A 14,117-nucleotide genomic window follows, 5' to 3' on the forward strand; every position below is an offset into this window, starting at 1 on the left:
TTCTCTCTCTCTCTCTCTCTCTCTCTCTCTCTCTCTCTCTCTCTCTCTCTCTCTCTCTCTCTCTCTCTCTCATGCCTTTAGCCTGTTCGCATTTTCTCGTTGATCCAGTCCACAAACTTGGTGACTCGTGCGTACACTCCCGGTTTGTTTTTCAGGGCGCAGCCGTCGCCCCAGCTGACCACGCCGTAGATGTAGTGGACGCCGTCCTTCTGGCAGACCAGGGGACCCCCAGAATCCCCCTGTGGAACGAACACACACACACACACACACACACACACACACACACACACACACACACACACACACACACACACACACACACACACACACACACACACACACACTGTATTACCCCGAGTCACCCTGTGGAACACACAGCACAACACATAGGAGACACATCAAACTAGCTCCTCCTGCCGTTTCCTGCTGCTTGTGACCTCGTGATGATAGGCAAGGTGTCATAGAGGATCAAAGTTTTATTTGTTGTATTCGATATCTTGCAAAAAAGCATAATTCAAAGGTCATTTTCTCATTTGCAATTGGGATGTTGGATCGGGAGAAGCTTCCCAAAAGTTGGTCTGTCTAGGCTGACAGGAGGGAAACTTGTTTCATGGAGGCATCGGGACATCGATGTAAGATGCCAAAAGCAAAAGGAAAAAATGACGGGAGGAAGTGGGACCTATGCAGGCCCAGCTGTGGCTCTAGCGGCTGGGCACTTGACTGCAATGCGGGCGACCAGGGTTCGATTCCCGTTTCCCGTTCCCGTTCGATTCATTTCCTCATCCTTCCCCATCTCTCTCCAATCTCACTTCCTGTCTCTCCTCCACTGTCCTATCTGAAAAATAATAACCCCCTCCCCCGCAAAAAAGCTGGACCCATGCACACTCCATTACCCCCCTGTTGAACACACATTAGATATCACAGCATAGCAGCAGATGTCGCACATTAATACAAATTCACTGACACACTAAGCATCATATACGCAGAAAAGTTGAAGTAGTGGAGATAATGTATTTTGTTAGAAAGTGAATCACAGATTTGGAAGGAATAGACTACGGATTTGCGGAATAGAGAACATTTTGATTCAACAAGAATTTGGCGTGGTGAGCGCGCGCACACACACACACACACACACATGCACACACACACACATACGCACACACACACACATACACATACACGCACACACACACTGGCCCTAGCGTACCTGACAGGTGTCTACTCCTCCCTGCATTTTGCCTGCACAGAGCATGCTGTCGTCAAGGCGATCCTCCAGGACGTTAGGGGCCGAGCACCGCTGCTGCGAGATCAGACGCACCTGCGCTGACAACAGCCTCGAGCTCCAGTACTCTGGAGGACATGGAAAATAATAGATATGGTATGATATGATATGATATGATATGATATGATATGATATGATATGATATGATATGATATGATATGATATGATATGATATGATATGATATGATATGATATGATATGTGATATGATATGATATATGATACATGGTATGATATAATGGCAGTAACAATAACTAATAATAATAAGAAGCAACTTTTAGATTAGTGGACCCCCATAAAGGACTCGCATCCAATTTGTCCTCCACATGTGTAAATGAGCAACACACACACACACACACACACACACACACACACACACACACACACACACACACACACACACACACACACACACACACACGTACACACGCACACACACACACACGCACACACACACGCACACACACACACACGTACACACACACATGCACAGACACTCACATGCACACGCACTCACACACCTGTTTCTGTCTCCCCCCATCCGGATATGGTGCACTCTGAGGAGTCTGGTAGTGGTCCAGGGGGCAGGCAGGCTGTCTTCACGTACCTCGTCTCCTTAGCACACTGGCCCTTAGGACCCTGTAGTTTCAGAAGAGCTGTAGTTCAACAGGGAAGAAAGACAAAGCAAAACAATCAGCTTTGACTGGACTTTTCAGAACATTCAGAATGCTTAACCCTTGTTTGTGTTTTGGGTACATAGAAAGCATTCAGGTTCGATTTTTTTTTTAACCCCCGTGTTAGCTGATACTCTTTTTCTCAAGCTAGTACAATTCGACTTTTAACTTATTTGTTGAAGTAGTTCACTGAATACAGTGATTAACTGCTCAACCGAGGTGGGTTTCAGTAACTAGTTCTGGAATCGGTCCCACTGGTAGCAAAGTCCAAGGAAGGAATGATCTTTGATTGTAGCCCATAGTACCTACTGCCCTGCAAAGGCTAGGTGCAGTAACTACGCCAACATTGGGTGAGAAAATGCATTCAAAGCCATAGTATTAGGTTTGATATTGTGGTCACTGTAAATTTGGCATAGCAATATCTCTAAAACAGGACACATTTAGATCATAAGGCTTTGCCACAGTTTGACCAGTAGGTCTGACCAGTAGCAGAACCTGCTCACTGTGAACTTCCAGTAAAACAGTATAACATGGCAGCTTGCCCAGACTAGAAGCTCAGAAGACCTTTTCAGTTCCGATAGCCCGGCTAGTAATATTCTGCCAAAATTGGGGAAGAAATCTTTTCAAGAGAGGACAGGAGAGCAAGGCTGGTGCACTGCACTCTTTAGGTGGCTGTAGCTTCTCACCGATGTCGTTGTGCAGGGCCACTTTAGACTCCTTGTAGTTCTCGTGCACTATGAAGTCTTCCACGGGGATGATCTGCTCCGAGTCCTCCTTCTTATAGAGCATCACGCCACCCAGCTCCACCTGCATCTCATGGATACGGTTGCTGGACAAGTAATAATAACATTATAAAAAACAAAATAAAAACTTTATTTGTTAAGTATTAATGACTTTGTATATAGCACAATTCATACAAGAGATGCAGCTCAGTGTGGTTAACAGTTAGATTAACAACAACAATAACAACAAGTAAAAATAGACTAAATTGATTAAGGAGACAAATGTATGGCAAAAATAAAGCGTGGCTGGAAGACAATCAAGTAAAACCAAGAACACATGCACATCAGTCTCAAATGGGTGCTGGACCATAAGCAAAGTCAACTGAAACAACAAAATTAAAGTCTTGTTAATATGACGTTGGGGCCCCAAAAAGAGAGATGGGAGCCTGGTTTTGTGGACTTTTGTGTTATTTTGCTTGATAAGCCACAAGGAGCTCTGAATTCTCACTGGTACAGTACAACAGATATAATCGCTTTGTAATTGATGTGATATTCTCATGGTGTGCATATGATTTATTCTAGAGCAGGGGTTCTCAGCCTATTCCAGCTTGGGGCCCACTTGAAATTTTCACAAATGTTCTGGGCCAGCGTTTGACCCAGTACGCCCTCAAAACATGGCAGTTGAGAATTGGCAACACCTGGTCTAATTCTGCCTACTGACAGTTAGTGCTGAATACTGCTGAGTCATTCCGATGGCTTATTTTTACAACTACAACTCTATTAGCCCCTTACATACAATGTGCAGCTGAGTGAGATGTAATCTCTTCAGAATTATGCATTATTCTCATTGCATGTGTAATGATTTATTCCAGAATGCACAGCAGCCTCTTACTGTACATGCAACTGTGTAGCTCCCTACATGCAGAGTAATTATCTTACAAGCAGTGTAATATGCATTGCATTGCATTACATTACATTACATTACATCACTCTTGCTGATGCTTTTATCCAAAGTGACTTACAGTTATCCACAGGGTATCTTACATGCAGTGTAATAGTGTATAGTAATACAGTCGCCTCTTACATGCAGTGTGCGGCCGTGAGGACCCAGCAGGAGGCGATGAGGATGCCGCCACAGTGGTGGGAGAACTCGTCGTTGGAGCGTTTGCGTCTGACCTAACACACACACAGACACAAACACACAGGCACACACAGACACAAACACAGACACACAGACACAAACACACAGGCACACACAGACACAAACACAGTCACAAAGGGCATTGGAGCACTTGCATCTCATCTAACACCCACACATGCACACACACACGTAAGCAAATACACACACGCACACGCACACACACACACACACACGCACGCACGCACGCACACACGCACACACACACACACACACACACACACACCTGTAGCGAGGCCTGCCATGGGTGGGCCGCGGGTGCCGCCTTGCTGCCACCGAATATCCGGCTGGAGGCTCGACCCGGCTCTGGCTTGCCACACGTGGCAAACTGCTGTGTGGTGGGCTTCTGGGAAGGCACGGGATCGGGACCGGAGGGCTTTGTAGGTACAACTACGGTGGGGTGGACTAGGGGTGGGAGAGAGAGGATGAGAGTATAATTACATTATGGTTATTATTGTGTGTGTGTGTGTGTGTGTGTGTGTGTGTGTGTGTGTGTGTGTGTGTGTGTGTGTGTGTGTGTGCACGCGCGCGCGCATGTGAGGCTCTTGCGAACACTCGCAGCTACTCTGCCATTAAACTTTAAAGTTCATTTACTTTGAATTATTTTGTGGAAGACCAGCTACAGATACTACTACTGTTCCACAGTGGACCTTTAAAAGGTGTGTACATGTAGTACTGTATTCTCCCATGATATACCGGGTGTGGGGCAAGCCATTTGAGTGTTCACTCTGTACCGCAGTAGTCTCCAATTATTGTTATCCAAGGGCCAAATTATGTAGACTAAGTGAGGCTGCGGGTCAAACCAACGCCCCAACCCAAAGAGAAACAAGTTAGATGTCTGAACAGAGAACAGAGTTTCGCTTTTCTCTTTTCCCTTCTTGTCAATGTCTGTTATGAGACTGTTAGCATAAGATCGAACTCTCTGTAAATGCTTTGGAGAGATATGACCCACTCAAGTTCTAGTGATCGAAAAAAACACATATTTACGTTTTCATTTGTTCTGGCCTCATGGCGGCCTAATGTGTGCCATGCCCGGGCCGTATTCGGCCCATGGGCCTTTGTTTGGACACCAAGGCTGTACTGTCTTTCTCAAAGCTACACTGGGGACTAGGGCTGCACAATTAATCGAAAAATAATCAAAATCGTGATAACATAGTGAAATCGAACTCATGATTTTAATCGTGATTTAATCGTGGCAATAGTGACCTACTTTTGAGAGCGTCCTTGAACCCAGAACATACTGACAGGCTGGTGTTTCTGGCCTGAAATCTGTCCACTTAAGTTTCATGCTATTGACTTTATATAATTATTACAATTCATTTTATTTTGCTCATCCCGTATGTAATTCATTCTTGGTTATATTTCATCTTGTTATAATTTTCAAAAAAATCTGCAAAAATCTATAACCGTGATTAATAATCGCGATTATGATTTTGACCAAAATAATCGTGATTATGATTTTTTCCATAATCGTGCAGCCCTACTGGGGGACATTGCAGCCTGTGGCAAGCCAGTTGAGTGTTTACTCTGTACTGCACAGTATATGTCTACCGTTGTCGTGGTCACAGGAGGTGACGTTGCAGTACTCCCACTCCACCCTCTTCTTGGCCTTCACAAAGCACCAGGGGGCAGCCTCCCCATCAGGATTCCTGCAGACAAACAGGAAAATAGTTAATTGGATCAGAAAGCCCACATTCACATTCATAGCAGATGTTAAACACTTTGCATGAAGGATTCATGACTGTTTTGTGAGACATTCAAACGTTCCATAAACATGGAAGACAAAAGGACAGTAGCTTGTCAAAATACAACCTGTCCTGATTGCAACCAATGTGGGTGTATGATTTACTCACGCAAACTTTATAACAACTTCTATGAATGTGTGCAGGCAGCAACACGTCATGTAAAGTGTTACGGAGTGCTGTCTGCGGTACCTGCAGTAGCTGTGTGGTCCGAGGCCCTCCAGCATGTCGAGCTGGTTGTAGGGCACCCTGTGGGAGTTCCAGGGAAGGCAGTCTTTCCCCTCCTCTGTCACGCTCACCATGCCCCTGTACGACTCCCCGTCACCGCTATAGCAATCACCAGGCGCTGTGCACACATATCACATTATAATAGTAGAGAGAGTGAGTATAGTAGAATTCATCCCAAAGGACCTGACATGAAAACAAGAATACAAAAATGCACAAAAATCTTTACACATTATGGCACATTTAACATATAGCACACTCTTCAGCACCGCACGCACACACACACACACACACACACACACACACACACACACACACACACACACACACACACACACACACACACACACACACACACACACACACACACACACACACACCAGCAGCAGCTGTGATCAGTATATTATACTTTGCTGTTATTGGATGAGGCATTTTGGATTTGACATGCTGTTCCTTTTCAGAATAAATATACATTATTCGTAAAGTAGACACACAGCTTTCTAGCTTCTAGTTATCTCTCTCTCTCTCTCTCTCTCTCTCTCTCTCTCTCTCTCTCTCTCTCTCTCTCTCTCTCTCTCTCTCTCTCTCTCTCTCTCTCTCTCTCTCTCTCTCTCTCTCTTTCTCTCACCCACTGTCTCACTGCCTGTCATCTCTTGACAATCACATTGAAATAAAAGCATAAAAACCCCATAAAATACAGCATGAAAGAAAACATGACCTCCTTGGCAGAGGTAATAAATAGGAATAACAAAGAATGACAGATATGTACATATGATTGGGTAGTGAGGATGAGGGGACTTTACCGACTTGGCAGAGCTTGCCGCTGTATCCGGCCGGGCAGAGGCAGGTGAACTGGGACCTGGTGCGGCCCTTCTGGCAACTCCCCCCGTTCAGGCACGGGTTAGTCTTGCACGCTGCAGCTGAGGGACAAACACATATAAAGACATCAAAGCAACACTGAGAATGTTTTTCTTTAAACCTTGGCATACACATTGTTTTGGTCTAGCCCTTTCTACAGTAAGATTCTAGCCTGCTAACTGAGGGATTGTTAAGTGCTTGAAACATTATAACACACTCCAAATATCGTCCCAAATGTTACGCAACATCAACAGACACCTCACAGCAGAGCACTGGCAATTTTTGGGATGATATTTATGGCAGTTTAAGAATCATGCAGTTCAATTAAGCATATGGCAAATTAAGTATCCTACCTTTTCTGCAGTTTGGCGGTCGGAATGGAGGTTTGCACACGCACTCGTAGAAGGGAGCCGTGCTGGTCAACACACATTCACCAGAGCCACAGTTGACTTTCTTACAGGGATTCACATCTACAGTAAGTTATAGCAGATCATAACACAGATGCTGTCAAGAGGAGCACATTGCACAGAGGCAAAAGTCAATCAATCAATCAAATAAACAATCAACCCATCCATCCATCCATCCATCCATCCATTCCAACTATCTTGATCGATGGCTGTTTTCATCATTTGTGAAAAGTTCATGAATAATTACATGCTCTATATGGAGTAAAAGCCTCCTATCGAGATTCCATTAAACACCTTACATACTGTATAGTATAGGTCCCACTAAATTCCTCACATACTGTAGAGGTCCCATTACAAAGCCTTGCATAGATGTCTCACATTTCTCGCAGTGCTTGCCGCTGTATGTCTGTGGACAGGAGCAGGTGTAGCCACCTCTGGACTTGGGCTCGCAGGTGCCCTCATTCAGGCACGGGTTTGGGTCACATTCATCTGTCAATACAGGACAAATATAAAATAAATAGATGAATACAAGTTGTTAAAGAAAGATAGTCAACATCACTCAAAACCTCAACCCAGGACCGTTGGTGATGCTCAAAGTTGATTGCTCCCCGTCAAAGTGGCTGGAGTTCCCCTACCGGGGGGAACTTGACTTGAATGTACCTGAACAAGCCATTTTTCTGAGCAAGTGTAGCAGAGCCGAGTCATGTCGCAGAATTCTTTTTCACATCTCTTTTTTGTAACCTACCCTTTTCTGATTAGACCTTTCCTACATTTTCTCCTTTTTTATTGGCAAAATAATGGCTCATGGACATGTCCAATATGGCTCATGGACATGACCTGAGAAGGCCTGTAGACATACAATATGTATATGACAATAAAACATCCTGTATCGTGTCTTATATCTTTATACTCACTTGGCTCATCAAAGAGGTCTGTCAGCCAGCTCAAGTCATAGTCCGTTGCGGTGGAATCCGGCGATTCAGTGTAATCATAGTAGGCGTAATCATACAGGGCTGTTGGAGAAGGCCACCGTTACATGTATTAGATGATGTTAGATGTCATTACATTACATTAACCTTAGCTAACACATTTATCCACAGTGACTTAGTTACATGTTATGTACAGGGTATTGGTTACAGCCCCTGGAGCAGTGTGGGGCTTAGGTGCCCTGCTCAAAGGCATGCCACCCATGGAATGAGGTAGGGTAAGATTAGGGGGGATGTTGCAGGTAGTTTAAGACAAAAATACCCAGGTGTTTTTTTCCCAGCCCTGCTATAATAATACTCAAACGGCATACTGCAGTCATACTGACACAAAGTATAAATATACCTGGGGCGTTGCTTCCCAAACTTAACCATGACAAGGACCCCCATAGCAGCATACCGTATGCCAGCCAAGAACCGCTCACATTTGTCGAGACACACTGTTTTTCTATGCATTCCATTTCAAAACCATATAGCCTAGGCATACTGCTGTTTTTATATATCTATACATTTACATCGGCACCCTGATGTTTGAATGCCTCTGTAGTTATACTCAAAAGGCATATCACTGTTATATAAACACAAATGATTAATTTGTTTGCATAGTAGTCATAGTAGCCGTATAAGTACTCTCATAGAGCCTCCGGGGAATCTATTGTATTATACTGTAATAGTGATGGTGAATTGGTTTAAAATAAATTATATTAATTCAATCATGTGATTTACTTTGATCAGGAATGGCAAGATAATCGATCCCATTTAAATCTGATGATTTTGTGTTATGTTTTTGTGTATCTGTAAAGGTTGTTACATACCATCTGCAATGTCCGAGAAAAGTTCTGTATTAAGGCCCTGATAAACAGATGAAAGATGACAGGAGAGAACAGGAAATGACAGACTCTCCTTTCCCCTTAATTGGACTAGCAAGCTGATGATAAACAGGGCAAAAACATGATTGGCTCCTGGGCAGATTGTCAAACAAAAAATGCACACTGTTGATTCTCTTTTTCCTGTTAACATTGATGTGGTGATAAACGGTCCAAGCGAAATCTTAATAGTATCATTGCCCGAAAGCATTGCTCAAAATGTTGCCTATTGCATCATCACCTATACTGCGTCACAACACAAACTCAACACAAACTTAAACACTAAGTACAGCACCCTTCAGAGAGCCTTTGGTCTGTGACGAAGACTGAAGGAGATGCTTTGTCAAAACGTTAGTCTTATGCACTCAAAACAAATGAAGACATCAAAAATAATAACAAAATAAATGAGACATTCATGTGGCACCAGATTATCTTCCCTTTAATTCATGTTTGGTCCCTCATTGGTTGCATAGGATTGTCACTAGAAGTGCAGAGTACGTGTTTTCCTTTGTAATTCATAAAACGCTTCTGCACCTTCAAAAGTTCACCAGCATCCTGTTTTGTATGCACACGTTGTGTACAAATCCAAGACATGACATATATTGCTCTTTTCCCTAAAGGAATAACATGTTCACCATCGGGCTCTCTTGCACACATCAATTAGAAAAGGTGTGTTGAATGTAACCAATGGTTCAAAATAATTGACAAAGAGCAGGTACACTATCCAATGTAAGTGTATTTGTGTATGTAAGTCTATTTGTAGGCCTATATATTTGTACTAAATGGACACTACGTAAAACATAGGCCTAAGTAGTTTATTTAGTGAATGGTTGTGTTAGCTTGGTGACTTACCCCCTGTGTAGGTTGAGATAGGGCCAGCAGAGCCAGAAGCAGAGTAGGACCCATCATGGCTGCTGCCTCACCACTACCAACTGACCACTAAACACATTATACATGGGTCTACTTCACCTTGCCAACACACACACACACACACACACACACACACACACACACACACACACACACACACACACACACACACACACACACACACACACACACACACACACACACACACACACACACACACACAGGCCATAAACACAGAGTAGACCTTTGAAAACCAAACTGTGGGAGGTCATTGGACTTTAGGAAGGTAAACAAAATAGCGCAAGGCAGCACATTTTAAAGGTGCGTTTTGTAATATTTCTAGTAGTGTACTCCCAGAACTCATGCTGCCTATTCACAAATGTCACTTTTTCACAAATACTTACCCCCACCATCAAATTCTAAGTATTTATAATGACTGGACTTTTCATACATGCAAAGGTGGATCTTCTCCTTGTCCGCCATTATGAATATTCAGAAATAGATTTTTTTAACTGCAAAACTTACTGTCTTCTGGTCATCGTACTAAGAAATATTAGTTTATTATTTAGTAAGTATTCATGAAAACCAACGAGCAACAATGAGTAGCAATACCTACTCTGGTCACCATTCTACAAAGACTCGTGCACCTTTAAAAACTTCAACAAAGCAAGCACCCATCAAAGCCAAATCATACATGTCACTTCTAAATCAGATTCCCCATATGCATACAGCCTGAATGTTGCAAATGTTGGCACATTGTTGCACACAGGGAAGCCGACTGAGAGAACAAAGCGGTCTGTTGTTCTGGGCCCAGGGCAAGAGGGGGTCCAAAATTGGGTCCTCATTAAATTGTATGTATTGGTTGGTAAGGACCCTTGGGCCCGGACGAAGCTGTAAGTGCCCTGGTTGCACAATTGTCTCCATGCCCCAAAGTGGCCGCTAGTGCAGTGCAGTGTTTTTCAACAGCAGATTGCTGGACAGCCAGACTGTTCTCTGTTGTCTCCACTACGAGTATGAGATGGCACATTTTTTTTCAGGAAAGACAGCCTCAACCAGGCCCAGGAAAAAATCATCTCTCAATACATACAATGTAATGGGGACCCATTCTGATCCCCCTTTCTCCTTGAGCCCAGAACCACTGACCCATTTTTTGGTGTATTGATTTGGTTTTGGCTTATCACTGCTGTGGAGTATAGGCTACATTCAGTACGTACAGTATCTACTAGCTCTACTGAACGAGGTCAAGGATCACTCAGTTGCTCAGAAAATCCAACACTGTCGTTTTGGGAAAGAGCTCTTGATTTAGTGGATTTGCATGGATATTTTACAGAACTGGACGGATGCAGAGTTATACCAAAGCAGTATATTTAGGTGTGCAAGTACAGCAGTACTGCCCCTCAAAGCCACAATACAGTAAATACACATTTAGACCGAGTTTACACTGAAATGGGCACACACATACACGCACGCCACGCACGCAGTTGCGATGAAGAGGGTCAGTTTTTTTCAGTGGTGGCACGATTAACAGCATGAAACATAGGCCTACTTATCTTTTTATTCTTTTCATTAAAAATAAAACAAATAGATGAAAATTGGTCATCACTGTGCTACAGTAAGTGCACTGTACAGTATGTTGGGACATCTCTCATCTGCCTGCCTGTCTGTCTGTTGTCTGTCTATCTGACATCTCATCTTCTTACCGCTACTTTGAGGAGCTCCTGCGCATTGCATCTGGAGGAGACATAACAACTGCTGAGTGTGTGTGTGTGTGTGTGTGTGTGTGTGTGTGTGTGTGTGTGTGTGTGTGTGTGTGTGTGTGTGTGTGTGTGTGTGTGTGTGTGTGTGTGCGCGCGCCTGCATATGAAGCAATGTGGTTATGATTGTTTGACTCTTCTGTTTGAATAGCTCGCAAATTCAGCAAATGACTATGAGTGGGCAGTCATGGGTGAGCGGTTAGGGCGTCAGACTTGCATCCCAGAGGTTGCCGGTTCGACTCCCGACCCGCCAGGTTGGTGGGGGGAGTAATCAACCAGTGTTCTCCCCCATCTTCCTCCATGACTGAGGTACCCTGAGCATGGTACCGTCCCGCCGCACTGCTCCCCATGGGGCGCCACTGAGGGCTGCCCCCTTGCACGGGTGAGGCATACAGGTAAATGCAATTTCGTTGTGTGCAGTGTGCAGTGTTCACTTGTGTGCTGTGGAGTGCTGTGTCACAATGACAATGGGAGTTGGAGTTTCCCAATGGGCTTTCGCTTTCACTTCATGAGTAGTAGCCTAATCTATTGTCTTACAACTAGACTTTAAATAGGCCTATACTTTATGCCCATGGATGATAGACAGATATGAAGTAATAGAGTGATTCTTTGACCGATATTAATTACGTCCATGTGGATAACTCATTACATAAGATACTGAAGAAGGTTTAGGCTGAAACGTCTGTCTGCCATAACCCACTAAACAAACAAACAAACAAACAAACAAGTTTTCTACAAGGTTGTTCAAAATCTGCCTGCTCACACCCGAAGACCCAGTTTGGAGTTGAGGGCACCTTCTGAAAAAAAAAAAAAAAAACCACAAAACAAAAACAAACAAACAAACAAAAAAAAACAGGTGGCTAACTCACCCAGTCTTATTCTGTACAATAACATGTCCCTCTCTAGGTCCTCAAGTTTGGCCTCCACTCTTTGCACTGCCAGGGGGAGAAGACATTCTTTTTTTATCTACTGTCTTAATATGTCCTACACTTTCTACTTTCTACAACATTATTCCTCTCTCTTCTCTTTCTTTCCTCTGAAGCACATTGCATGACAGTTATGTAGGCCTATGATAATGTGCTGTCCAAGTCTTATTACGTTTTTTTTACATTTAGGCCTATGAACAAAGTATAACTCTTTACAATGACAAAGAATTACCATCATTGTACTACGAAATTAACTATAGAACTGCAAGCAATATTCACAACCTTCATGTGCTTGCTTGGCTTGGGAGGGGCTTTGGTCTCCACGGCCGCACAACATGGCAAAGTCATGGCTGTGTCGAACTCGCTCAATGTCCTTACGAATGAGAGCTAGACAGACAGACAGACAGACAGAGTAAAATGTGTCAAACTCGCTCAATCTCCTTACGAATGTCAGCTATAGGCCTACAGCAGGAGAAGCATGGAAAAAGAAAAAAAATGAAATAATAATAATAATTAATAAATAGAGAATACGTATACAGGAAAGTAATCTGGAAAAGGTTTAGTCATCTTTAAAATTATAATTTGAAAATCTTCCGGATTATTTTTTAGAGCCTATGCCAGCAGCCTAGGCCTATTAATTTAGAAAGAATGAATGAATGAATGAAATTATTTCTAAATTATATTAATAATTTAAAATCCTCCATCCTTCTTGGCCTGTAGCTATTATAGGCCTAGTGCTGACCAACCATGAAAGGGTAGACCCACTGACATAGTCTTAAACTTTCTCTTGGAATGTCATAACAAAATCTCCGCAGCTTTCCCATCAAGTAAGAAAAACATAATTTAATCATGGGCTGTTTGCTTACTCACCTACTTTTTCAAAATTATGGTTTAAAATGTCTTCCACCTTCTTCATTTCTGCAGGCCTATTCGGAGACTGCACAGGAGCTGTTGAGAAAAAAGTAGTAACTAAGCTAGTAACGCAGGCCTAGTTTTCTTTTCTCACAGCATCACACACCCTCTCCCCCAAAAGACACACACACACACACAGAGAGAGAGAGAGAGAGAGAGAGAGAGAGAGAGAGAGAGAGAGAGAGAGAGAGAGAGAGAGAGAGAGAGAGAGAGAGAGAGAGAGAGAGAGAGAGAGAGAGAGAATAGCAGAGGTTAGCCCACTTCTCTTCTCCTGGCACAACGGAGGTCGGGCAGTCTGTGTAGATTCTTGGCAAATTTTGTATTCTTCTCCCCCTGTGTCATCATTACTTTCCTGTTTGTCGGCACAAAACGGGATAAAACAGAAGAAGACATCCATCCTTTTTTTAAACATTCCCTACCGAGTTGTTTACAAAAGTGAACTTCAATTCCAAACACATCAAACACAATTCCATATCGCGTGCCATCGCATGGTTTCCGTGGATACAAATGCGCTTTGGAGAATGGGCCGAGTTCGATGTCCATCGAAGTTAACCAATGGGAATACTCAACTCTGCGGAGTTGACCGAAAAAATCGAAGGGCTGTAACCAAATATTCTTTTGACCGTCTCTGCTGTAACCAAAGATTCTCTATTCTCCGTCTCTGCTGTAAACTTTTGTCACACAGACAACTCACGCAAC

General features: G+C 43.4%; 1 protein-coding gene and 1 long non-coding RNA gene across 3 annotated transcripts; both read right to left on the reverse strand.

Moving 5' to 3' along the window:
• LOC134467826 (hyaluronan-binding protein 2-like) lies at positions 1 to 9,903 on the reverse strand. The gene is made up of 14 exons (XM_063221771.1): positions 9,809 to 9,903; positions 8,906 to 8,942; positions 8,022 to 8,120; positions 7,486 to 7,596; positions 7,054 to 7,170; positions 6,646 to 6,762; positions 5,810 to 5,963; positions 5,427 to 5,524; positions 4,102 to 4,280; positions 3,762 to 3,853; positions 2,642 to 2,784; positions 1,803 to 1,937; positions 1,208 to 1,350; positions 1 to 239 (listed from the first exon to the last, which is right to left on the reverse strand). Exons 1-14 carry the CDS (start codon positions 9,863 to 9,865, stop codon positions 78 to 80), a joined length of 1,644 nt encoding a protein of 547 aa, XP_063077841.1. The 5' UTR covers positions 9,866 to 9,903; the 3' UTR covers positions 1 to 77.
• A 1,469-nt stretch (positions 9,904 to 11,372) lies between these two features.
• Positions 11,373 to 13,878, reverse strand: LOC134467246 (uncharacterized). 2 transcript variants are annotated; one of them, XR_010038489.1, is made up of 5 exons: positions 13,680 to 13,878; positions 13,381 to 13,454; positions 12,789 to 12,893; positions 12,450 to 12,515; positions 11,373 to 11,557 (listed from the first exon to the last, which is right to left on the reverse strand). It is a non-coding gene; the product is annotated as an uncharacterized LOC134467246 (long non-coding RNA). The 2 variants fall into 2 exon arrangements; XR_010038488.1 differs by having other exon boundaries at positions 13,377 to 13,454.
• Between the last annotated feature and the right edge of the window lie 239 nt (positions 13,879 to 14,117).

Source organism: Engraulis encrasicolus, chromosome 17 (assembly GCF_034702125.1).
Source record: "Engraulis encrasicolus isolate BLACKSEA-1 chromosome 17, IST_EnEncr_1.0, whole genome shotgun sequence".
NCBI classification, from domain to species: Eukaryota; Metazoa; Chordata; class Actinopteri; order Clupeiformes; family Engraulidae; genus Engraulis; species Engraulis encrasicolus.

Coding starts and splice junctions, on each gene's coding strand:
- LOC134467826 (XM_063221771.1), bottom strand. CDS start 9,865: ATGATGGGTCCTACTCTGCTTCTGGCTCTGCTGGCCCTATCTCAACCT. Junction 8,943..9,808: donor TATCTCAACCTACACAGGGG/GTAAGTCACCAA, acceptor TCTGTTTATCAG/GGCCTTAATACAGAACTTTT. Junction 4,281..5,426: donor CTCCTGTGACCACGACAACG/GTAGACATATAC, acceptor TCCCACCCCTAG/TCCACCCCACCGTAGTTGTA.